The sequence below is a fragment of the Pteronotus mesoamericanus genome, unplaced genomic scaffold (assembly GCF_021234165.1).
Source record: "Pteronotus mesoamericanus isolate MK-2021 breed Mesoamerican mustached bat unplaced genomic scaffold, CSHL_Meso_final contig_27, whole genome shotgun sequence".
Classification (NCBI taxonomy): domain Eukaryota; kingdom Metazoa; phylum Chordata; class Mammalia; order Chiroptera; family Mormoopidae; genus Pteronotus; species Pteronotus mesoamericanus.
In genome coordinates, this window is record NW_026555115.1 from 21,871,762 (window position 1) to 21,897,812 (window position 26,051).

At 49.8% G+C, this 26,051-nt stretch overlaps 1 protein-coding gene across 3 annotated transcripts in view; it reads left to right on the forward strand.

The window, feature by feature from the left end:
* Positions 1–318: 318 nt before the first annotated feature.
* Positions 319–26,051, forward strand: part of TNK2 (tyrosine kinase non receptor 2) — a 39,758-nt gene continuing 14,025 nt past the window's right edge. For 2 of the 3 annotated variants that reach the window (XM_054575153.1, XM_054575155.1), the window contains exons 1-6: positions 16,572–16,945; positions 20,682–20,862; positions 21,883–21,953; positions 23,844–24,065; positions 25,014–25,166; positions 25,668–25,945. In XM_054575153.1, the coding sequence (XP_054431128.1) occupies positions 16,868–16,945; positions 20,682–20,862; positions 21,883–21,953; positions 23,844–24,065; positions 25,014–25,166; positions 25,668–25,945 (983 nt within the window). In that variant the 5' untranslated portion in view covers positions 16,572–16,867. Of the gene's footprint in view, positions 1,052–16,571; positions 16,946–20,681; positions 20,863–21,882; positions 21,954–23,843; positions 24,066–25,013; positions 25,167–25,667; positions 25,946–26,051 lie in introns of those variants that run through there. The other variant, XM_054575154.1, reaches the window with a different exon arrangement.

The window sequence follows — 26,051 nt, forward strand, 5'->3', positions numbered from 1 at the left end:
AGGGCAGCACCATCTGGAGAGGCGGGACCGCGCGGCCTCTGGGGGGCAAGCGGGTGCGCTGGGCAGTGCGGGCGGGGGACCCCCAGCGGTTCGCGGAGGAGGAGCGGGGCGGACTTAGCCCCGCGCTGCCCGAGCAGCAGCCGCACCGGGTCGGGGTTCTCAGCTGGGGCCCGCAGCAGCTCCGCGGGCTGAAGCTCGGCGTGGAGGAGCAGGGGGGCGTGGGTCCGGCAGTACAGGAGGAGGGCGGGGTGGGCCCGGGGGTGCAGGAGCGGGGCGGCCGCGGCCAAGAGCCCAGCCTGGGGGTGGTGTGGGGGACGCCGGACGGCACGGACTGGAGGCGCCCGCCGCTGTGGACGGGCTCGGGGAGCTGGCCTGTGGTGCAAGAGGAGGGGCTGCGGGCCCGCAAGCAGCACCAGGAGAAGGGGGGAGGCAGCCCCGCAGTGCAGGAACGTGGGGAGGTCCGCGCCGGGGTGCAGGAACGCGGGGAGGGGAGCCCACGCCGGCTGCGGCAGCAGTCCGAATTCGAGGACCGCTTCTGGGAGCGCGGGAAGGGGCTCGAAAGTTTCGGGGAGCAGGACGGGCAGTACTGGGAGAGCTGCAGGCACCTCAGACGGGAGGCGGTCGTTCTAGGAGAGGCCCCGGCTCGCCGAGAGAGACTCGAGTTGGTAGGGAGGGCACGGCCTGTCGGGCCCCAGGGGCCTGAGGGGGAGGGGCGCCTGGGGGTGCAGGAAGCAAATTGGCTGCCGGGGGTGCAGGAGGGACAGGTGGTGCGGGCGGTCCAGGAAACATTCCTAGACGGGAAGGGGTCCCAGGAGGGAGAGAGGCCCCCTGAGGGGCACAGGACCCGAAGGCGCCGGCGGCGGAGGAGGTGGTAACCCCACAGACTGGCAACCCAGGACCAGGATCCCTCCAGGGCTGAAGTGAACACAAGATGTAGGGATTTGGGGAGTGGAGAGCAGAAGGGCGCTGACAGCCTGCTGTGTCCTGCTGGAGCCTCTTCTGCAACCTCAGCCTGGATATCGAAGCTGTGTCTGCACAAAGACTGCAGAAGGTAAGGAAGCAGGGTGGGGGTGTGCAGGTATGTGAGGTGGGGGTGCTCTCCAAACTGCCCTTGTTCACTCCCTTGTGTTTAAACCTGGAGAAGGAGGAAGCAGTGCAGTTTTCAATAGCGAACGAAGCAGTACTGTATATGCCAACTAGAGTGATGGGGCATATCCTTAGAGTCTAGACTGGAGGTGAGACTGGGTGGCTGCCAGCCCTGGGCAGAAGAAGAGGGGTAGCTCCAGGCTGAGGTTGCAGAGGAGGTAGTCATCCATCTACCTGTGGAGACAGTGGTGCCTCCTTGCCACAGCTGGGGTGGTGCAGTCAGCACAGGTTGTTACCTCAAGTCTTTACAACACATTCCAAAGAGGGAAGGGGGCAGTTCTCTTACCAGAACCTTATCTTGCAACCCTGTTGCTCACATGACCCGAGGCATGAGTGTGGCAGCCAGTGACTTGGGCAGGAGCCTGACCTGCTCCTGTTGCACCTTCTTGTCACAGCTGATTAACATTGAGGGCCCAGAGCCAAGGATGAATAGTGGGCAGAAGGGCAGAGAGCTATTGGGTAGGCTTTCTTTTTGGGCTGTCAGGACCTTAGCCTGAAAAGGGTGGGAGAGGACAGGGTACCTACACCATTGGACTGCGGGCATCCTTTGCGGCCCAGACCTCAGGCTCACCCTGTGGAGGTGGAGAGATGGGTGGCAGGGGCATCAGGGGTTCTGTACCCATGGGTCCTCCTGGAGCTGCTCACCTCTTAATCTGGTACTGTCTGGGTTTTTGCTTCCCTTGTCCTTGGGGACTTGGTGGAAGGTGTGCAGAATTGCTGCCTGCCTCCGGGCCTTAGCTGGGCCCCCTCTCAGCCCCAGCTGGAGGTGTGGCTCAGAGGCACATGACCCCTGACCCTTGTCTGAAGCAAGCAGGGTGGAGATCATTGTGACCAGAGGAGTGGTGGTGGCGTCCTAGGCCGACAACTGCTGGGACTGTGCTGGAGGAGCCGGTTAGCCTTCCCCTCAGTCAAACACAAACCTGTCTGTCAGCTTCATCCCCCGCCTGCCTATCTCACTGCTACCCCAAACACTCAGTCATGCACCTGAAGTTCACGTGCTGTGTCCACTCTGCCTAGCTCTTCTGGGATGGCCAGACTGGTTCCATCTCTCTGGTTTCAGTGCAGAAAAATTGTTTGTTCTAAACACAAATGCACAAGCACACATCTTCACCCTATTCAGGTCAACATTTTTGCATTTGTGGTTGATGAAGATGAGGAGAAAGACTGCCAAATCTGGGTGTAGATTACTTACTAGCTATGTAACTCCTGGGGCAAGTTAGTCTCTGGGTGTCAGTTTCCTTGTCTGTGAGGTGGGCCATGCCTGTCCCCACAGTGTCCTGAGTGCATAGGACTCAGACCCTTTGCCAGTCTAGTGCCCATCTTCCCAGGAGTCCTGGCTGGAAGATGTTGGGGAAGAGTGGCCAGTGCTCCCAGATGTTGCCCCTAAGCCCACAATTATCCCTCTTCCCTATGCTTTATTCTGGAATCCAAAGTGCTTTTTTGTTTGTTTTTAATAATAGTTTTATTGAGGTATAATGACATTTGGTAAATGGAACATACTTAAAACATAACTTAATATTTTAAAGATTTTATTTACTTTTAGAGAGAGAGAAAGGGAGGGAGAGAAACAGCAATGTGTGTCAGATACATCGATTGGTTGCCTCTTGCACACCCCCAACCAGGGACCTGGCCTGGAGCCCAGGCATGTGCCCTGACTGGGAATCGAACCAGCGACCTTTTGGTTCACAGGCTGGCACTCAGTCCATTGAGCCACACCAGCCAGGGCTAATGTTTTACTGTACATATCTACCTGTGAAACCACCACTACAATCAGGATAATGAGCATACCCGATATTCGCAAACCTCCAGAATTTTGGGAGGCCCCTTTGTAATCCTTCTGTCTTACCCCTCCTTCCCCATCCCTTCTTCCCCAGGTAACAGACTGGTTTGCTTTCTGTCACCATACATTAGTTCATATTACCAAGAATTTTATGCACATGGAACCATACAGCATGTGCACTTTTTTTTTTGGCTGGGCTTTTTTCACTCACCGTAATTATTTTGAGATTCATCCATGTCATTGCAGATATTAATAGCTTTTTCCTTTTTATTGCTGAATAGTATTCCATTGTGTATGTACCACAGTCTGTTTATTCATTCACCTTTCAGTGGGTTGTTTTCAGTTTTTGGTTATTACAAATAAAACTATGAACATTTGTTGTAGTCTTTGAACAAATGCTTTTTATTTTTCTTGGATAAATCCTTAGGACTGGAATGGTCGGATCTTATTGTAGGTGTGTATTGAACTTTCTAAGAAATTGCCAGACTGTTTTCCAAAGTGGTTGTACCATTTTATAAACTCGCTGGCTTTGTATGAAAGTTCTAGGTTGTCCACTTTGTCAGCACTTGTGACTGGTCTCTTTGAGACGCGTGCGTGTGTGTGTGTGTGTGTGTGTGTGTGTGTGTGTGTGTTTTAATGCATTGTGCTTTTAATGTCATGTTGAAGAAGTTTTTGCCTAACCCAAAGCCACTGTGGTTTTCTTCTACAACTTTGATAGTTACGTGTTTTACATTTAGGTGTCCCATCCATTTGGGGTAATCTTGTATATGATGCAAGGTATGAATTGAAGATGAGTTTTTTATGTAAAGATTCAAGTTGTTTGAGCACCATTTGTCGAAAAGACTTATCTCTCTAGGGAATTGCCTTTGTACCTTTGTCACAGTTGTCTTTGTGTAGATCTAATTCTGGACTCGATTCCATTGGTCTATTTATCTGTCGTTATCCAATTATGTTGATCACTGTAGCTTTATAATAAGTCTTGAAATCAGGGTAAGATCTTGAACCTTGTTCTTTTCAAAATTGCTTCAATTATTCTATGTTCTTTGCATTTCCATATGCATTTTAGAATCAATTTGTTAATTTCTACAGAAAAACCTGCTGGGATTTTGATTGAGTTTGCATTGATACATAGTTCAATTAGGGAGAATTGACATCTTAGCAGCATTGAACCTTCTGACCCAATGACACTGCAAACCTCTGTATTTATTTAGATTTTTAAGAATTTCACTAATGTTTTATAGTTTATAGTATATAGATCTTTCACGTTTGTTGTTAGATATGTACCTTAAGTATTAACATTTTTTTTTTTTGGTGTTATTATAAACGGTATTTTTATGATATTTGTTTTTGATTTTTTTAAAGATTTTATTTATTTTTAGAGAGAGGAGAAGGGAGGGAGGAAGAGAGGGGAGAGAAACATCCACGTGCAAAAGAAACCTCTATTGGTTGCCTCTTGCACAGCTCCAACTAGGGAGCTGGCCCGCAATCCAGGTACGTGCCCTGACTGGGGATCGAACCAGTGACCTTTCAGTTAACAGGTCTGTTTTTTTTTTTTAATTTTTAAAAATTTTATTTACCTTAATTGTGGTGAAATATACATAACATAAAATTTACTATTTTAACCATTTTTAAGTGTATAGTTCAGTATTGTTAGGTACATTCATATTGTTGTGCAACCATGGTCACCATCCATCTTCAGAGCTTTTTCCATCTTACAAAACTAAAACTCTGTACCTACTAAACAGTAACTCTCCATTCCTCCCTCCACTCCAGCCCCTGGCAGCCATCGATCTACTCTCTGTCTCTGTGAATTTGACTATTCTAAGTATCTCATAGATGTAGAATCATAGAGTATTCTTTTGTCACTTTTTTCTCTTACTATGATGTGTTCAAGTTTCATCCATGTTGTAGCATGTGCCAGAATTTCCTTCTTTTTTAAGGTTGAATAATATATGAACATACTACATTTTGTTGATTCGTTCATAGATGGTTGCTTCTATCTTTCAGCTGTTTTCAGTGAGTTTGCTGTAAAGTGGCATTGTTACTTTTAAAATTTGTTTCCAATTTGTTTGTTGCTAGTATATATAAATACAGTTGATTTTTATACAGGGAGTGGGCCCCCCCAAAAACTGGAATTCTGGAGTGCAGGTCCCTTGTAATACAGGCTACCTCTGCTAGGTGAGTGTTCTAGGAACCCATCTGTATCAGTGTACCAGCTGGCATTGTTGTGAGAGGCTACAGCTGGCTTCAGTGAAAATTTTTTGAAGACTCTTTCAGCTCCTTTGCCCATTTCATGATGCGTGGTTTATAAGAGCACTTGCCCATGGTGCACTGAGTGTTCAGCAGTTGTTGACCCAAAATGGCATGACCCCCATGCCCCACCCTCCCTATTCACCTGATCTCACTCCAGGCGACCTGTTTGTTTGTTTGTTTGTTTCCCCTGATAAACAAAGTCCTCAAAGGGAAATGTTTTGCTAATGTGGAAGGAGTGAAACAAAAAAATGGCAGGTGCACTAAAAGGCATCAAAATCGCATTCAGAAACTGTTTCGAGCAGTGGGGGAAAAGTCCCTATAGGTGTATTGATGTATTGCATGCATCAGACGGAGAGTATTTTGAGGGTGACTGAAGTTTAAACATGTAAGAATAAATATACAGTTTTTTAAAAATAAATTCTGGGGTTTTGGGGTTCCCTCCTTGTATGTTGACATTGAATTCTGCCGCCTTGCTAAACTGACTTTTTTTTGTAGCTTTTTTGTCGCTTCCATTGAATTTTATACATAGACTGCCATGTCATCTGCTCATAAAGATAGTTTTACTTCTCCCTTTCTGAACTTTATGCCTGTTATTTCTTTTTCTTGCCCCATTGCACTGGCTATATCCTCTGATACAAAGTTGAGTAGAACATCAGATTCCTTTTTTCTGATTTTCAGGGGAAAGCATTCAGTCTTGCACATTACGCATGGTCAGCTGTCAGTTTTTCATATATGCGCTTGATTAGGTGAAGCTCCCTTCTATTCCTACTCAACTGAGATTTTTAATAGGAATAGGTGTTGGATTTTGTCATTGTTTTTTGTGTTTATCAAAATGATCATAAAATTTTCTATTTTAGTTTTTTACTGTGTTGAATTACATTGATTGATTTTTAAATGTTAAAGCAACCTCACATTCCTGAGACAAACTCCACTTGGTCATGATGTATTATTCTTTATAAATATAGTTGAATTCTATTTGCTGAAGAATTTGTTAAGAATTTTTTCATCTATGCTTATGAGGATGGTTTTCTTGTAATATCTGCAGGACTTATAATATATATCTTTGTTATCATAGTCTGCCTCCAAGTGATACTAGTGTAAGAGCCTTAAAATATGAGTAGCATGTTTTTATTTCTCTCCTCTCTTTGTGCTATTGTTAAAAATTACACATGTTGTATAAACACCATACTACACTGGTATTACTTTTGTTTGAACAGTTAATTTATCTTTTAAAGTAATTTAAATAATAAAAATATCTTAACTGTTACTCAAGCAATTACTGTTTCCAGTGCTGCTCATTTCTTTGCAGAGATCTGTATTTCCCTATGGTATTACTTTTCTTCTGTCTGAAGGGCTTTAACATTTATTACAGTATAGATCTGTCTGCTGATTAGGAATTCTTTCAGCTTTTGTATATTTAAGAAGTTTATTTAACCTTTATTTTGAAAAGATATTTTCATTTTCAATCTGCCGTCTGTGGTGGAACCAATGCCAGGAAGCAAATTTTCATGAAAATACTTACAGGGAAGACCAGCACTCTTGAGGTTGAACCTTTATACGTAATAGAAAATGTCAAGGCCAAGATCCAGGATAAGGAAGGAATTCCCCCTGATCAGTAAAGACTGATCTTTGCTGGCAAGCAACTGGAAGGGGGATATACTTTGTCTGACTACAACATTCCAAAGGAGTCCGCTCTTCATCTTGTGTTGAGACTTGGCGGTACTAAGAGAAGGAAGAGAAAGTCTTAAACACCACTCCCCAGAAGAATAAGTATAGGTTGGCTGTCTTGAAATACCACCATCTACAAGGCATCTACAAAGTCAGTTGCCTTTGTTGGACGTTCCCTTTAGGCGAATGTGGTGCTGGAGCTTTTTTGGCCAGGCACTTTGACAGGCATTATTATGGCAAATATTGTCTGACCTAATGCTTTAACAAACCAGAAGATAAGTAACTGTATATGGGTTAATAAAAGACATGAACAGGAGAGAGAGAAAAAAACCACAAATTAACAAGAAAAAAAGATACTTCTGTTGGAATGGAATTCTAGTTAGTTTTTTCTTTCAGATCTTTAATGATGTTGTGCCATTGTCTTCTCATTTCTATTGTTTCTGCAAGAAATTTGCTATCATTTCTATCTTCATTTCTCTCTATATAACGTTTCCCTCCCCCTCCCCAGCTACTTTCTAAGATTTTCTCTTTATCACTGATTTTTGCTCAGGATGATTACAATCTGTGTTGATGTAGTTTCCTTCAAGTGCCTTCTATAGGAGTTGAGTGAACTTCTTGAATCTGTGAGCTTACAGTTTTCATTAAATTTGGAAAATTTCAGCTGTAAGTCCTTCATTTTTTTTTTTTTTTTTTTTGTGCCCAACTCTCCTTTTTTCAAGCACTCTATATGTGTGTTAGGCCACTTGAAATTGTCACTGCTCACTGATGCTTTGTTCATTTAAAAACAAATCTCTTTTTTTGCTCTCTTTCACTTTGGAATTTCTATTACTGTGTCTTCAAGTTCACCCAATTTTTCTTCTGCTGTGTGTAATCTGTTAAATTCCATTCAGTTTTTTTTTTTTAATCTTATACAGTGTAGTTTTTATTCTAGAAGCTTAATTACAGTCTTTTACAAATAGTTAAAATAATTATTTTAATGTCTTTGTCTACCAATTCTAATGTGTGTGAGTTCTGGGTTGGTTTTAATTAAATGCTTTTACTCCTTGTTATGGATTATAGTGTCTTGCTTTTTTGCATGTCTAGTAATTATTTATTGGATGCCAGACAATGTGAATTTTATCTTGTTGGTTGCTGTGTATTTTTCTATTTCTATAAATATTCTTGGACTTTATTCAGGCATGTAGTGAAGAGACTTGGCAACAGTATGAGTGCTTTGAGTCTTACTTGTAAGATTTGTGAGATGGGGACCAGGGGTATACTCTGTCTAGGGCCAGTAATTCCCCACTGCTGAATCAAGACTCATTTGTGTATTCTACCTAATGCCTAGCTTTTCCAGCCAGGCAGTTAGGAACAGGCACTTTAACCAGCCTGTGAGCACTTTTGGGTGTTTTTTCTCCTAGCCATGGGTAGTTTCTGCACATTCCTGTGATGGTCAGTTCTCAGCTGAATATTTGAGGGGACCCTTTACAGACCTTTATGGTGTTCTCTCTTTTCTGATGATCTGTTCTGTGAACTTTGGCCAGCTGAGCCTCCCTAGACTCTCAGCTCCACCTCCTCAGCTCAGGGAGTTCTCAGGGGCCTGATGACCAGCTCTCTTCCCTCTGCTGAAGCTTGGTAACCCAACTGTAGGGCTGAGCTCCTTTGTTTCCTGTCTCACAGGCATCACTGTCTTTTGTTTCCTCATGTCTGGTGTCTTTAAACCAATTTGCATATTTTATCCTTTTTTTTTTTGTTGTTATTTCAGTAAGGAGTTTAAATCTCATCTCTGTTATTCCATCTTGGTCAAAGAGGTGGATTTGACTTACTGTATTTTGCTGTGTGTAATGTGCTCCCGTGTATAATGCACCCCCATGTTTTAGTACTAATTCCCATGTATAATGTGCATCCTTTTTGCTTTTTGCCCCTAAAAAACTTGGGCAAAAGTGCACATTATACATGGCAAAAACGGTAATTCCCTCATTACACCCCTTTAATGCTTCCCGTCATTCAGTCCATCCACTCTACATCTCATTTTTTTCTTCTATCTGTCCAACTTTATTTTGGTCGAACTCTCCAGTAACTGTCTTGAATTTCTCAAGGTGTTATTTTCCATTAGGTATTCTATCAAATTCATCTTTCTGAAGAAGTTTCAGAACCTTGTGTCCTGAATCAGCACAGTACTGGTTGCTTTCTATCATGACGCTTAGCTGTTCCTTTTGGGATCTTTCTTTAGCGTCCTGGCATTTCCTTTGCAGCCCTTCTGTGTTGGGTCTCCTGCTTCCTGTATCTTATGTCTGTTGGTTTCCTCTCTAGTGTTGGTAGGGCACATCCCCTCAGTTGTCACTAGCCCATCTGCTTTCCAGCTTCCAAAATTTTGTTGTGGTTGTTTCTACTGTTCTTCTCATCCATGGGGACTTCTGCTATTCAAAAATTTCTCTGTTTTAAATTGTAGTTTTGGTGGAGTTTTGGGAGGGAGTGAAATTATGTGCATGTGTACAGTCTACAGTCTTCTCCTGGAACCAAATAATCCATGAATTTATTCAGTGTCCAGTATATATTTAATGAATCAGACTCCAGCTCTGCCCTCTATGGGCCTGCATCCTTGAGCTAAGCAATGTCGTATACAGCTGTGTATGGACTGAGTCCTGGCTTCATCTCTTGCTTTCTTGGTGACCCTGTTCACCTCTTCAGAGCCTCAATTTTCTTATCTGTAAAATGGGGAGAAGATAGGGTAGTAAGGGGAGGGAGTTAAGTTGGTCAATGAAAATAAAGCTTTTAGTAAAGAAACTACTACACATAATATTTTCCTGAGAACCCAAACTGTGACTTCTCCTTCATATTTCCCCAAAACTGTATGTTTTCACCAGGGTAAAAACGTAGTAGGTACGTGGAAAGTGCCTGAGGGAAGGGTATGGTGTGAGAAGTTTGGCCAGGTCTCTCCCTTCAGCAGCTGTACCTCCTGGGAGCCCTGCAGCCAAGGGCCTCACCTGGGTGTGAGAACACTGGCGTCTTCTCGTCTCTGCCTGTCCTCTGTATGCTCTGTCTTCTAATGAGTCAGGGTCTCCTCTCTGGGTCCCTGGCCTGTACTAGTCCCTGACTTTGCAGGGTGCCCCTCCATGGCCAGAAGAGAATTACCATCACTCTGAACTGTTGACCTCCCCTAACTCCTGGAGATCTATTCCCTATAACAGATTCTTAAGTGCCTTGGACCAGGCAAGCACCTTCCAATTTAGGGTGTTAGTTTCTCCATCACTAAAAATCAGAAGGCAGGATATTGTGGGATTTAAGGTATCTTAAATATCTTTAAGTCCCTGACATTTCTTTCACTTCCAGGTTCAGACCCTTCCTCTCTCCTGGGCCTCACAGCCTGCCCTGCACTGGATGTTCCTAGTTCCCAGTTTCCAGGGTTCTGTTGCGGATATGGTCCCCAAGGGATGAGCAGTCCCTCCTGCAGAGTAAATGATTTATAATACACAGCTCTGGCTTTCCCCACCCCACCTCCAGGACCCAACAATAGGCCGCTTCAGCTCTAGGCTCTCCCCAAGGGGTGGGGGTGGGGCAAGGCCTGAGCCAGCAGGCAGGGTGACTAGCTGGGTGGCCTCTGCTCAGCCCTGGAAAAGCTCTGGGAGTGGCTGGCTTCTGGGACTACATCCTTCCTCCTTTCCTGGGAGTTACTGCTGTGCCTTGGTGCTGTGATGATGCCTGGGCCAGAGGATGGGCGAGAGGCAGCAGTCCAGCTTGTGTGGCGTGCATATGCACGAGACCCAGACAGCTGCAGGAATGTATCCTCTGTTACACTCTAGCGGTCTTTGTGTGTGGGGGAGAGGAGTACTCCAGAAATGCATTAGGCCTCTCGGTGTCCTGTCTCTGAATGTCAGGGTTGGCATGCCAGTCTTTAGCTGATGGAGCACGAAATAATTACAAAATACTTTAAAGACCAAGTTAGTACATGTGGGGAGGTGTTGAATTCATTGTTGGTCTGTGTCATGGTGTTTAGTCAGATCCTTTCCTTTCATCTCTGAAAGTTACATTGCTTTCATTCTTGTCTAAGGAGATGATGGCAAAGGAGCGTCCTTCAGTCTGGTGTGTCTGTCCCTGCTCCTCTGGCCTGCCTTTCTTCCCTGCCACTCCTCTGTCCCCCTACAGTCCTCTCCTCTCCCTTGTCCCTCCCTCCCAAGTTCTCCCCCTATCTCTTCCTTTCTCCCCCTTCTCCTCCTCTGCCCCTTTCTCTCTCCCATGAGAAGGGAAAGCGGATTCAAGACTCTCCAGCCTTTGTGATGGGCCATGTTGTCCCTGGGGCTGAAGCAGCTTTGTGGGAGCAGAGTAGCTTAGTGGGTCTGGGACAGGAGTCACTGTAATGGGATTGGCAGCCCCTCTTCCCAAGAAGGTGTTTGCTTTACTGGATTTGAAAGCATGGAGACGTTTGAAGGAAATGGTAAGAGATGGAGTTAGACAAATAGGCAAGGAGTGGATCCTGGAGGAGTTATGGAAGACTATAAGCAGGGTAGGGAGAGTGTTCAGATGACAGTAATAACAGTAGGCAACTCTGTGCCAGGTGCTTGCTACTCATTATCTCATTGAATCTACACTCTATGAAGGAGGTACTATTTATCCCCATTTTACAAATGAGGAAATTGAGGCTTAGAGGTTAAGTGATTTGCCCAAAAGTTGCCCAACTAGAAAACGACGGCCAGGATTTCAGCCCAGGTCTGTCTGACTTTTGATCGCAATGCTATTGATGGGAGGAGTAATGGGGAGATGGAAACAATAAGATTTTGTGGCCTGCCCAGTGGGGAAGAAGGTATGATGTTTGGGGGGGGGGCTCGGGGAGGGGTGAGGTTTCTAGCCTGCATGACTGGTGGTGGCTTATGTTTTCAGTCAGGATACAGGAGCTCACATTAGGTAGGTTTAAGTGGGTTTAGGTGGGATGATGAGCTCAGTTTGGACATGCAGAATTTGTGGTACCTGTGCGTCCTTCTGGTGGGGCTGTCTTGTAAATGTGTATAAATGTGGGTCTAGAGCTTCAGGAGCTGGAGTCATAGGGAAGGGGGTGACCCCCCAGGGAGCAACAGAGCATCCATTGAGAAAGGAAGGGGGAGTTCAGAAGTCTTAGGAAACACCAACATCAGCAGTTGAAGAGAAGGGTACAGAGGCTTTAGGGGTAGACTCAGGGTCTGTGGACGCAGCATTACTGGCAAGTATGCCTCAGCCTTGCCTGTCCTCAGAACCTCAGATACCAAGTTCTCCTGGGAGGAAGTGGACCCCTGTGTCCTGGAGATGGAGAAGGTGTGAACAGCCATGGTATGTGTCTGAATCATCCCCTTCTTTCCTTTGGCCCCTGGCCAGCCTCCTCCCCAGACCAGGGTGACATCAGACCTGGCCTTACCTGGAGGTGTGGGGTTGCCTGCAGTTCTCTTTTGGATGAGGTCCTGAGGGGAACCAAGCTAGCTTTGGTCCAGAAGCTCAGGTCCTGCTCACAGAGGGTGAGTTGAGGCTGACTGGGCTTAGTGGGACTGGTGTGTGGAGGCAAGATAATCCTCTGGCTGGGAGAGGAGCTATGAGCCCCCATCCTGCCCCCAACCCCATAGTTGTCGTCCTTCTAGAGCCTGGAGAAGAGGAAGGGGAGGAGTGGGAGAGGGCTGGCTTGGAGGTGGGGGTGGCAAATATTCCTAAGAATACGGTAGATTGTTTTGGAAAAATCCTTCTGGCCGGAAATTACATGTCATGTCTGCTCCTCAGTGTGGATTTGTCACTTCACTGATGCTGTTGGAGAGGCTGGGGGAGGAGGGTAGACAGCAGATTCCTGGCTACTCCAGGCTCCCTTTAGAGATAAGGGGGCAAGTTACAGACCAGAGAGGTGTGTGCGGGCTGGATTCCCCAAATCCTACAGGCAGATTGGGTCCTGTGGAATGTCTTACAGCAAGATGGCAGGGGGCTTATGGGGATGGAGGTAGGGAGAAAGCAGGAAGGAGGAATGGTTTGGATCAGACCCTTCACTCAACCAGAAGAAAGAACGGGACTGGCATTTTCAGCCTCTCTTTCCCCACAGTGTCTGACTTTGGGTTCTTGCAGCAGCTGCTCAAAGCTAGTTTCTGCCATAGCTGCAGTAAGATGCAAAGGAGCTTCTGCCTAGAATAAACCCGCCGCCTGGCAGGGCCATCCCCTATCCCAGCATGCTTCAGGGTGGAGAAGGAGCTTGTGAGGAGGGAGCCTTATGACATACTCACCTAGTGCCCTCCTTGGGGCCTCTTCTCAATCCTGAGGTTAAGTGTGTATGTTGAGGGGGGAGGGGTGTCTCCGCTTCTTTCTCCTCCTCTTCCCCACCCTCGAAAGGGTGAAGGTGCCCTGAGCTCAGCCCTAAATACCTGGTACTGTGGAGTCAGTGATGCTTCATATGCCAGCAAAATGAGAGGGTCTGTGTTACACCTTGAGGCCCTGGAGGCTAGAAGAAGGAAGGACTTCCTCTGCCAGCAGTGGCCTCTCCTGAGGGCTGGGTGAGAGTTCTGCGTGGGCAGGTGTTGGATAAGCTCCTCCAGCAGAGGTCAAGGCCCTCTTCTGAGGCCAGAGTCAGCCTTAGCACTCTTCCCTGCCCTCCCCTGTGCACAGCCCATGCTATCTTGGGGAAGTGGGTAGGCAGGGGAATGTCAAGGCAGGCTGAGAAGAGGCACAGAGATGAGGGCTGGGGTACGTGCCTGGGGTGTGGCGCCCGCTGTTGTGAGGAGTGCGCTGGGCAGGTTCAAGGGCCCAGTTAGTCAAGCAGGTAGAGCTGAATGGAGTGGAGCCTCAGGGAGCTGGCTGGTGGGCTGGTGCTTGGAGCTTGGTGGAAGCCGAGGAGGTGGAGGAATAGACTTCAGGCCCTGATGTCTACAAGGAAGAATCTCAGGCTGAGTCAGGACAGGGGGTGTTTCTCTTCTCTGAACTTCTTAGATGGACCCCCTTATGGAATATGGGGGCCTTTGAATCCCCAGGACTAAACTGGTAGCTGTGGAGCTCTGGGGAGCTGGAGACAGCCGAGGCGCTCAAAGGAGCTGCGGCTCCTCCGTGGTTAGTGAAGGTAGGACCCAACATCTGGCCCTCTGGGGGTCAGCCAGTGGCACTGCGAGGGAACAACTTTGGGGGAGGGGCTTGCCGCGGTCCTAGCAGGAGAGAGAGGGACCACCGGGGCTCTTGCCAGCTGGTTGTGGATAGAAGGCTGTAGAAGGCTGTAGAAGGCTGCAGAAGGCTGTGGGGTGTGTGCGGGGTGCGTGCGGGGGCGGGAACAAGGAACGGGCCTCCCCTGGCTGAGGTGCTTTAGCAGCTCTGCCCTTCTAAGCTCCGGATGCTGGAGGCCCGGCCCCTCAGGACGCAGGGCCATGACGCTGCTGGTGCGCTGGAGGGGCGGGGGCTGCTAGAGGGCTCTGCTCCCCTCCCTGGCCTTAATGCAGGGAGGTATCTCTCCCTGGGGGAGAGATCTGCATATCAGCGCTTGACTGGGCGAGGAGGGACAGCAGGTAATGGAGGAGGGGATAGACAGGTACCCGGGCCCTAGCCCCCATCCCCATCGTCTGCTGCTCTGCTGAGGCCCCGCCCTGCTCTCCGCAGCAGCCTTCCAGAAGTGAGGGGTGCCTATGCTCCTGAGCCCCAGGACAGATCCTGGGGGATATGAGTCTGGGTTAAGAAGAGTGGATGTTCCTGTGGGGAGTTAAGGGGTGGGATGAATCGATGGTAGTGAATTACTGATGCTGACATTTGCCTCAGTGCCTCTGGGCCCCCTGTTTAAGCTTTCTTACGCCCTGTGAGAGCCCTGGAAGCTCTAGGGTTTGGGTTTAGTCTTTTATGGGTATTGAGTTCCTGTGCCCTGGACATTTCGGCTACTGACCTTCTGTATATGCATTTCAAGCCAAATGTTCCTGTTTGCTTTGGAAAATAAGATCACTGTATGTATGGGGACCACTTCCCTTTGGAGATCAAGCACTTTCTCTCTTGGCCGGCAGAGGGCAGTAGCTGATAGGATGAGGTGGGGAGCTGTTTTTCAGGGCCTGGAGAAAGGGGTTCAAGAGCTGGCCTGAGCTCTGACCCCTGGCCATGCTTTCCTTTTCTTTACAGCCTCCCACAGCTGGATTGCTGAGCAAGCTGCTGAGGCTTGTTCTTACCTGATGTCCAAGGGAGAGTCAGGCATGGAGTTCCAGTGGATTTAGGGCACATCTTTCAGGGGGTGGCTAGAATTTTTAACCTGTCCATTCTGATCCAACAGCCCCCCTCTTGCAGTAGAGGGATTAATCCTGCTTTAATTGTCCCCTGAGATCAGGTCCCTGGGTACCTGGTGGGAGGTAGGCAGTAGGCTTCTTTGTCTTAGCTGGAAACATTTTCTGCCAGGGTTTAGGGAAAAATCAGCTCCAGTATGCCCTTGGCCTTACCTTGCCATGTCCATTGTCTGTGACTCCCCCTTCAGACTGGCGATTCACGCCGACAGAGAGGAGGCTGTACCTGGTTGGCTCTATAAGCTTTGGGGAGTGGGTGATGGGGGTGGGGAAGAGGGACAGGTTGCTAGGGGCGTGTCCTCTCCTGCCTGCTTTGGGACTCAGAGCAGGAAATGGCTGACCCTTTGGGTACCTCCTTGCCAGGAGGTCAGACACTGAAAGAGGCCCTGAAAAGAGAGCCTGGGATGCTGGCTCCCCCAAATTCTCACCCCAGCTGTCTGCCCTACTAGCCAGCTGGGGCTCTCAACACTTGTTGCCAGCTGGATATGGACAAGAGAGCAGTGTGCAAGAAACAGGGGCTCCCTGGGCATGGCTGGGGGATGGGGTGGGGGTGCTGAGGGAGCATGGGAGGACTTCCTGCAGCTGTCAGGTGTGTCTGGGGGCTGTAGTGAGGGGAGTGTAAAAGCAGCTGGCGCCCTTGAGGAGGGGCAGAGGGATCATTTGTCAGCTCTAGGAACGTGGGGGGCCCACAGGGGCTTGATGGAGTGTCTCCAGTTCCCTTTAGCTGGGACTGTTGTCTGCATATGGGGGTGCTACACAAGAGACATCCTATAGCCTGGAATCACAGTTTTGGGGTGGGGGAAATCCCAGCAGCGTCTAGATGCATATTTGTTTTGAGAGGCTTTGGATCTTGGCCAGCTGGTCTGGGAGGAGGCACCCTGGGTGTTGTGGGCAGCAGACAAGGCAACCCCAGGGGAGGGGGTGGAGATTCCTTACCCTTTCCACCCCCTCTCGGTCTTGGCTGGACTGCCCCACTCTGGCAGGCTGCCGGCCTCCTATTTCCGTCGGGCACCAGGGTAACAGGGCCACATTAGGGCCTGAGCCAGGAGACACCCAGCCAAGGTTGGGACTGGGAGATGGGGGAGGGTCTCCAAAGGGTCTCCTGCGGAGTCTAGGAATGACTCAGGGGTCCTAGCTTGTAACTCAGACTGTGTACTAGTTCCCAAGCCTCAGATAAGCCTATGTAGGGGCCTGCAACCATTCTTTGTACATTGCTGCTTGATTCACATAGCCCCCACCCGAAAACCCCAGGAGTTGTCTGCAACTGTGGGGGCTGGGGTGGAAGCCAGAGACAGGGGGCCTTGTGTATGGGGAGGCAGGGGGGCCGGTGCGGGTGGCTGAGAGGAAGAGTCCCCCCATTCCCGCCGCCCTCTTGGCAGTGATTCAGAGAGGTCCTTTTTCAGCCAGTGTCAGAGCTGCTTAGCTGGGGAGAGAGGGAGGAGAGAGGGAGGGAGGGCAGTCGTGTGGGGGAGCCCGGGAGTAGGACTGGAGCTGTGACCACTGCACTGGAGAGAAGGCAGAGAAACAGGACAGAGGACCCTGCAGACAGTCAGGAGAAGAGCGAACCTGCTCTTTGCCAGACTAGCCAGCTGTAGAAACAGCTGTGCAGCAGGGGAAAGAGAGCCACCCTGTTGTTCTGCCCCATTTCCACCCCTGGTGTGAGGTTCTGGGGGCTCCTGGGACAGACGTCTGGCCAACTTCCCTTCTGGGCCGAACCTGAAATTCAGGATCTGAGGCCCCTGCTCCCCACTTCTCAAGCCAGAGTCCCAGTGACCCAGTCAGGGGGTCCAGCTCCGTGGAGATGCCAACAGCTCGTCGGTTCCCTGGCTTAGAGCTCTCCTTTCCTCTCCTGGCCAGATTACGGCGAAGACTATACACAGTGAGTGAGGGGTGGAGGGGCCTTGGCTGGGGCCGGGGAGGAGCCGTGGCGACTGACTGGAGACTGGATCAGCTCCTCAGAGCCAGTGCTTTACTGAGGGGCAGGGAGCAGGACTGGGATGGCTGAGGGACACCTCCAGGGAGGGTCGGACAGGGGGTCTGGGCCCGCGTGGCCTCTCCCCTCCAGCTGCTGCATTCTTGTTGGCAAGTGTTAGAAAAGTGTATTTTAAAAGTGTGCATGCAGCCGTGAGAGATATATGTGTCCAACACAGATGGGTGGGCTCTGGGCTCTGCTGGGGTCTGGGCACATGCCGAACTAGTGACTGAGTGGGGCTCAGCTGCAGCAGTGCTCTGTTCTTCACAAAGAAACTTGGGGTGGAGGTGGCAGGTAGGGATGGGGAGGTGGCTTGGCCAGGGTCGCCCTTGGCTTGGCGGTAGAGGCATAACTGGGACCCTGCCTGCTCTCTTCTCACCGGCAGTCCTCAGTCTTCCCACACCTGCCCCTACGCAGAGCAGCCCTGTTGCCTGGGGTTGGGGAGCAGGGAGGAGAGTGTCCAGCTGAGCCCGGGAGATTTGTTAGCTGGTGTTTCAGGGAAAAGGAACAGGTTAGACTGTGCCTTTCAGAGGAGGGGTGTTGGGGTCCTCCTTAGCTCTGACCAGCAGGACATGGCTTTGACCTGTTCTCAGGAGTGGCTGCCTCTTGCCCCAGAGGAGGGTAGGAATGGGGGGGAGCCTGGGGCTCTGGAATTTGGGGACCGGGGAAGGAGAGGACTGGACTTCCAGACCGCCTGCCCTGGTGGCAAAGCCCCATCTGAGGGCTGAACCGTGTCGAAGGTGGGATCGCTTTGTTCCAGGAACAGGGTAGTGACTGTGGAAGTGCTGGCCCTGTCACCCTGGGCCAGGCCATGGAGAGGCAGCGCTGAGGTCAGGGATGCTCACAGGGCACCTTCGGGGTTTTCTTCTGGAAGGCAGTGGTGCCCTGCTCTCTTAAGCCCACGCCCGCTTGTTTGTAACAGATGGTTTTGTTGAGGATAAGTGAATTAATACAGCTACATGCTTACCACTGTGCCCAGCATACAGTAAGTGTAGTTGAAGTGTTAGAGTTATTTTTTTATTGTTATTCTTCTTAAAAATGAATAGAAATAGAAGCTGTTTGCCATGCCCATGGGTGTGTAATCAGCCAGTTAACAAACATAATGCTACCTGTAATATAAAAGAGGAATAAAAGGAAAGTAATTATATCACTTCATGTATTCTAATGTCAGTGCACTCTGACATAGTGAAGTAGACACTAAAATCTAATGGAGAACCACCATGAAAGCAACATATGCAAGTACTGAGAGGGGAGTTTTGAAAAAGTAAGGATGGGTTGCCTTCAGTGACATTCTTTTGAATAGTGAACAACTTTTGCTAAATTCTGACCAAAAACAAAGGCCAGTTTTCCCTCAGTTTACACAGTAGTTCCATTCCAAGAAAATGTGGTATGTTTTAAAACTGAAAAAATACTTTCTTGTTCAAAGGTAAAATAGGCCCTGGCTGGGTGGCTCAGTTGGATGGAGCATCCTCCTGTGCGCCAAATGGTTGCGGGTTTGATTCCTGGTCGGAGTACATACCTAGGTTACGAGGTCAATCCCTAGTTGGGGCATGTAGGGGAGGCAGTTGATCGATATTTCTCACATTGATGTTTCTCTCTCTCCCCCTCCCTCCCTCCCTCCCTCCCTCCCTCCCTTTTCTCTCTCTAAAACCGGTAAGCATATCCTTGGGTGAGGATTAAAAAAGAATGTAAATTGGAATTCAGTTCTAGATTCTAATGATTATAAACAAATTTTTCACCTGCATGAATTAAGTTGTATGGGATTTGGGACAGTGTGTGAGACTGCCCTGCACATTACAGGGTAACTCACGTTCCTGTCTCCCAACTACCCACTGAAGGCCGCTAGTGGTCCCCCAACATTGTGACAACCAAAAATATCCCCTAGGGGGCTGTACAGCCTTTGTGAGCACCATCTGGGTAAAGGGTTACAGCTTAAAGTTTGGAAATCTCCTCTGGCCCAGCCACCTTGGTAGGAGAGCCAGGGTTTGAACTGAGGTTCTCTAGTTCCTGCTTGTTGCTCTTTGTACTGCTGTGAGCTGCCTGGGAAAGCCTGAGCTCCTGGCGTTGGGCTGGCAGAACCTCTGGAAACGGTGCAGGAGGCTCACGCTAGGCCTGGGCTACAAGCTCTTGCTTCTCAGTATAATCTGTGATGAGAGCTGGGGGACAAGGCCACCTCTGAGTTGGGGAGGAGGAGGTCTCGGGCAGCTGGACTTTTCCCTCTTGCCTGCTTCATCCATGGGGTCTGAACAAGAGTCACAGGCTGGCTAGACGGAACCCTCAGCTCTGAGGTATTTTACTTAGACTGGGATGGGTTTGGTGTCCCATGGGCCAGGTTGCTTAGCTTTGAGGATGCCACTGGCCTCTCTCTCTGGGCCCAAGAAAGTGTAAGTCAGAGCTCACTCACTGGTGGTCCTTTGGCTGACTGGCCTGTACATACATGTGTTGTTTGGCCAACACTGAAGTGAGGTGGTGGGGGGGTCGGGCGGGGGTGTGTGTGTGTGTGTGTGTGTGTTTCAAACATCAGTCAGTTGTTTGGCCAACACTGAAGTGAGGTGGGGGGGCAGTGTGTGTGTGTGTGTGTGTGTGTGTGTGTGTGTGTGAGAGAGAGAGAGAGAGAGAGAGAGAGAGAGAGAGAGAGAGAAACATCAGTCAGTTGACCTAGTTAAAAAGTCAGATAATATGAAATGAAAACAAGGATCAGAATGGTATGGATAATGAGTGAATATTTCTGTGAGGAAAAATACAAAGCCTGGAAGGATGCCTAAGTCATTAATGGTGTCTGGCTTTGGGGATGGGGAGCTAGGTGGCTATAAAGTAGGGGAGGGAATCAGACTTTATGGCTTCTGTGTGCCTTTTGAATATTTTACCATGTGCATATATTTTCAAAACAATTTTAGTGGCAAGATTACACCTATAGATTCAGATTGCCAGTAGTTCTTGAAAAAATTGAAAACTTTGACAACACTGGGCCATAGTCTGCTGTGATAACCGTTGACAGGAGCTGAACAGTGTTGCCTCTTTGAGCTGGGTCTGAAAGCCACCTCAGCCTCTCCCCTTCCCTCTTCCACTCACTGTGGTCCCGGAGGCACTTGGAGAGGTCTTTGACTGGGGAGGGAGAGGCTCTGGCTATGTCAGGCATTGGGAGGACTCATCTAGGGCTGAGTTCTTGGGGGTCCATCAGGTCTGAGGAGCCCCGTGGGTGGGTCTCAAGGGACACTGTAACCCCCAATATTTTATATTGAAACTTTATGATTAAGAATGTGTATTTCTTCTGGAGACACAAATCAATAGTTTTCATCAGCTCTCAAAGGGCTTGTTACCCCAAGGGAGTCTGAGCCGACAGGAAACCTGAGAACACTAGAGGTTGATCTCGGGTCACTGGGCCATGGATTTTGGGAATAAGACCCTGACTTCGGCATCTGGGCCATATCCCAACTGTCCTAATTCAACTCTTGTTGCTGGCAGGAAAGGGGGCAGGTGGGTACAGGCTATTCTGTACAGCTGTATTGAACAGCAAGAAGGTGATGTGAGTCTTTCCCGGAAGCAGCATATTAGAATGTGGGTGAGCCCGGGGCACGTGGACAGGGTCCCCTGTTACCTCCTTGCATACCTTGGTCCCTGATTCATTCTTCCCTCCCCACAGAGGCTGGGGAGCAGCAGTATGCAGCCAGAGGAAGGCACAGGCTGGCTGCTGGAGCTGCTGTCTGAGGTGCAGCTGCAACAGTACTTCCTGCGGCTCCGTGACGACCTCAATGTTACCCGCCTGTCCCACTTTGAGTATGTCAAGAATGAGGACCTGGAGAAGATTGGCATGGGCCGGCCTGGTAGGTGGGGACGTTGGCCTTGCACCTTGTTTCCCCACTGACCATTTACCTTCTCTGTCCTCAGGGTCTCCGACCACTTGGAAGAGTCCTCCCCCCTTTATTCCATGGGGTGGCATAGCTGAGAACTCTCCCTGCCTGTCCAAGAACCCCTGAGGTGGGGTGGAGGGGCCTCAGTAGATGCCACACACAGTGAGTGCATGAGAACAGTGTGCACTTGTAAAGGTGAATTGGACTTCGAGGAGTCTTACTTAAAGCTCTGACTACTTAGGACTAACTACTACCTTTTTTGTTTGTTCAGACATTTGTAGGATGTGTTTTCCCCATCTTCTCCTCCTTTGTACATGTAGAATTGAGTCTGGTCTAGTCACCAAGGTTTCAGTGGTCAGAGTATATGAGGAAGGGAAGATAAAAAACCTCAGACGCTTTGCTGATTTTCTGTTACTGTTTCTTTCTTTGTCTTTCTCTCTCACAAATATCTGCCCTATCAGTTGAACGCATTTCTTTTCTATGTATTGATCCTAAAAAATAGTGGTTGCAGCACCTAAAACTCCTGGTGTTCCATATAGAATCTAGAAACTTATTCCTGAATTCAACTTAAAGCAGCTAAATAAATAATAATGTGCTAAATTAGACATGGACTTATGCTACTTTTGGTCTGGATAGTTGGTGTCTGATGCCAGTAATGTTAAATTTTATGGGAGAAAAACTCAAAATTAGGAAATTCTATTACCTTAATTTCTTTGATTCCTGAGAGTTGGGAACAGAGAACTACTGTTCAATTTTGGTGATCAAACGCTTCCATCCAGTTCAAGAACCACTGCTTAGACATGGAATGCAGTGATCGTCTGATTCATTTGCAGCCCCTGATTGGTTGGGATGGTTTGTTTCTTTGGTGTCATTGTGCTGGGCAGTATCTAGTGGTGGGCCCGCCCCAGGAGACCAAGGAAGCCTGCAGGTAGGCAGCAGCCTCTCTGAGGGGTGTGAGCCTTAACAGCACTGGGTTCTCTGTCCCTTCTGCAGGCCAGCGGCGGCTGTGGGAGGCTGTGAAGAGGAGAAAGGCCATGTGCAAGCGAAAGTCCTGGATGAGCAAGGTGGGTGGACAAGGAATGAGATGGGCTAGGGCAGCCTCACGGGATCCCACTCTGATGTTAGTCCTAGGAAGTTCCCCCATTCTCGGGCAGTATAATCTCACACTTTGTGCGGACCTCCTTCCTCCAGGGTCTTATCAGTTAGAGTACTTGTAGAGCTGCCTGGCTAAGTGTCTGTCTCCGGTAGAGACAGCATGTAAGTAGCCTGTGTGCAACCGTGGCTTCACTTCCCTCTCGCTTTGCAGTGATGCTGGGTGTGGAACAGTATGCCGTAACTTGAGCCCTTGTTCTGAGTGTTAAGGCCGGTGTCCAGCGTGGGGTGGGGCTCTCTGGACCTAGGACATCTTTGCTTTGCTTCCGTTCTCCCCCACCCTCCTTGGTCTGTGGAGGGCTGCTCTGTTCAACTGGCCTTGCTGACATCTTCCTTCCCCACAGCCCCCTCCAGCCCCCTGCCCCTGCCATTCCCACCCCCTGCTTTGTTCCAATTTGGGTCTGTCGAGTGGTGTGTCCCTGGTCTGATTCAGTGGAACTTTGCCCATTGTCTGGAAGGCAATATGGGAGGAAATGAACCAGTCAGGGTCTTCCCTCCCCACTTCTGGCCTCAGGGCTGAGGTGGGGGGGGTGGGCAGGGCAGAACAACTGGACTGGGATTGGGCAGCAGAGATTTCCTGGCTGCCATCTGGCAATGGGGCTGTCTCTTGGGACCCTGTGGCCTTTTCTGGGGACGCTGTCCTGGTCCTTTGCCCAGGTTTTAGGGAAGGATGAGCGTGTTGGGGCGAGTGAAAGCAGAAGGGAAGAGCTATGCAGTGTGCCAGGGTTTCACAGTTCTTGGATCCACCATGGATTCGCAGGAGGTTCCTGGGCCCGTCAGTGAACCTCTCCAAACTTGAGGCATGTCTTCAGTAAGACAGCGCTGGCAACACTTGCCTGGCTCACCTCACCTCACCGGGCTGAACATTGTTTGCAGACGTAAGGGATTCCAGTTACTGGGAGAAAGGACAGAACAGCGGCCAGAAGAGGCCCTTAGATTGGAGACTGTCTGTACAGATAAGGCCCTGCCAGCCTTGGGGGCAGGGGCCCAGCTGGGCAGGCTCTGCAGTGTGAAGCCAAGGCTTTGGATGCCCTAGTAGGGGTGGCCACGTCAAACTGACGGGCCAGCTCTGACCTTCAGGACTTGCTTCCTCCTGCCCCCTTGCCTTCATCCCCTTCCCTCTCCAGCCCAGGGTGCAGAGGTCTTTCCAGTCTCCCTTCTTTCTCCGCCCTCAGCTCTAGGCGCTCCTCCAGAAACCCAGCTGTCTTCCCAGGCCCTTCCCCAGCAAGGCCTTGCTTCATCTGCACCCCACTCACTCACAGTCTAACCTCAGGCTCAAATTATCCTTTCCCCTGGCAGGATGAAGGGCAGCCGGCTCCCTGGGGAGGGTGGAGACAGACAGCGCCAAGTGGGCAGTCCAGAGAAGGGGCCAAGGCTAAAAATGGACAGAGAGGTGTTTGTGGCAGGCCCCTTAGGCTCCTACCCATGTGCTCTGGTTAGGGCTGCAGTCTGTTCTGGGTAGGAGAGGGTGTGCAGGAAGGGATAGGTGAGGCAGAAGGTAGTGCCTAGAATGGCTTCGGGCTGTCCCAGACCCCACAGCTAGGTGAGGGGCCGCAGTAGCCACAGGCCACATGCCTGTCAGTCCATTTCTGGTGCACACCCTAAGGCCACACTGAGGCTCTGGGTTCCTGTTTGGGAGTGTGTTAGGAGGGGGGATGGCCCTCCAGCCAGGCTGCCCCTTGGACGTTTGGCAAAGTCGGGACTTACCTGGAGGCCTGTGTGAGGACCCACCGGGACAGGATAGAGTGATTGCCTCTGGGGCCTCAGGGTTTTCCATCTGGCTCCTGGCTGCCTTCAAACAGGTGTTCAGTGGAAAGCGGCTGGAGGTTGAGTTCCCCCTCCATCACTCTCAGAGCACCTTCCGGAAGACCTCACCCACCCCTGGTGGCCCAGCAGGGGAAGGGCCCCTGCAGAGTCTCACCTGCCTCATTGGGGAAAAGGACCTACATCTCTTCGAGAAGCTTGGAGATGGCTCCTTTGGCGTGGTGCGCAGGGGCGAGTGGGACGCCCCCTCGGGGAAGACGGTGAGCTTTCTGGGTCCTGTATGGTGTGGCAAAGGGACAGGCCCTTGAGAGACTCTGGCAGAGGTCCCACTCTGCCCTCTGAGATGGATCTGTCCCCTTGGATAGGATGTGAAGGGGGCCGGCACAAGTCTCAGAGTGGCTTGCCCTGGATTCTACACTCAGGTTTAACTAGACACATCTGTTTCTTGTTTAAATTTTACAAAGAATTTACTTACAAACAAGCGGGGGCAAAATGCATGTAATCTCATCACAGAGGAAGCCGAGTTATTAGCATTTCTGCCTTTTTCCCTTCCAGGTAGGTATTTTGTTGAATTTAGTTAAGATACAAATTTTAGATACAGCTTTTAAAATCTTGCCCTTTCTCTCGGTATTGTATTTAAAATTTTTCCCCAGAAGAATCAGCAGCATATATCCAGTAAAACATGCCGTTCTTTAGAACACAGCTTAGTAAATTTTCACACATGCGTGGACCCAGGTAGTGACACCCAGATCATGATGCAGAGCGTTTCCAGCGTGTCAGAACCTCTCTCCTGTCTCTCCGCTGAGTGTCCCCTTCCTCCAGGGAAGCCCACTATCCTGACTTCTGTCACCATAAATCAGTGTTTTGGCATTATATTTAAAGCATTTTTCTTCTACACCAAAACTATTTTTAACATTTCATTTTATAACATTTTAATATCCTATCATCATACTGGTCGGTCATCTCTTACCTAATGGTCATTACTTAACCTGGGCATTCCCCCAGGAAGGGGAGGCCCAACTAATGGCCTCTGGGGGTCACCAGGTGCCCTTCCCCAGCCAGGCCAGGGAACCTGTGATGTGCTCACCCGCCCAGATAGCAGATCTGAAGCTGGAATGTTTGAGCTGAGTTGGAGGGACGAGCAGGTTGGTTCAGAGTGTTAGGGGCTGGGGCCTGTCCTGACTCCCGACAGTCTCCATTCTGGGCAGGTGAGTGTGGCTGTGAAGTGCCTGAAGCCAGATGTGCTGAGCCAGCCAGAGGCCATGGACGACTTCATCCGGGAGGTCAACGCCATGCACTCACTCGACCACCGGAACCTCATTCGCCTCTATGGTGTGGTGCTCACGCCACCCATGAAGATGGTGAGTATTGTACATGGGAGGGGCCTGCAGTCTCTGGGACCCAGGTCCACCTCCTCTCCTGCGTGTGCTGTCGTAACTCCCTTCATCCTGACGAAGGTCAGAGGTCCTCCAGATCCTGCTTTGGTCCATGACGTGATGTGGCAAAGGAGCTCACTGGGGCCTATCCCGGTACTGACTGGGTTCAGCGGAGCCCATGTCCATCTCTGCATTTTGTTTGTATTCATCGTCAGAGTTACACCTATGGGAGGAGCTGGTCCTAGAGTTTAATGCTTAGAATTTCTAACGTGAGCCTCTCTGGCTTGCCTCTCTGGGCCTCAGTTTTTCACAGTGCTTTGAGGGAAGCTGTAGAACTCGTGGAGGGCCCCAAAGGAAAGGCCAGGAAGGAGCATTGAGCTTGACTCTGGCAGGCCTTTAGGAGAGGACTGGGAGGCCAGCATGGGGTGCCAAGGGAGGGGCAGGGCTCAGGCGTGCTAATTCCTCCCACCTCCTCCACGGCCCCAGGTCACAGAGCTGGCTCCTTTGGGATCACTGTTGGACCGGCTTCGCAAGCACCAGGGCCACTTCCTTCTGGGGACTCTAAGTCGCTATGCTGTGCAGGTGGCTGAGGGCATGGGCTACCTGGAGTCCAAGCGCTTTATTCATCGTGACCTGGCTGCGCGCAATCTGCTCTTGGCCACCCGTGACCTGGTCAAGATTGGAGACTTCGGGCTAATGCGAGCACTACCCCAGAATGATGACCACTACGTCATGCAGGAGCATCGCAAGGTGCCCTTTGCCTGGTGAGGGGCAGGTGCTGCCAGCTCACAGGGCCTGGACCCCACCCTGCCCCACCATGGTCCCCCTGCACGCCTAGCCTCAGAGTATTTGAGGCCCTTATACCCACAG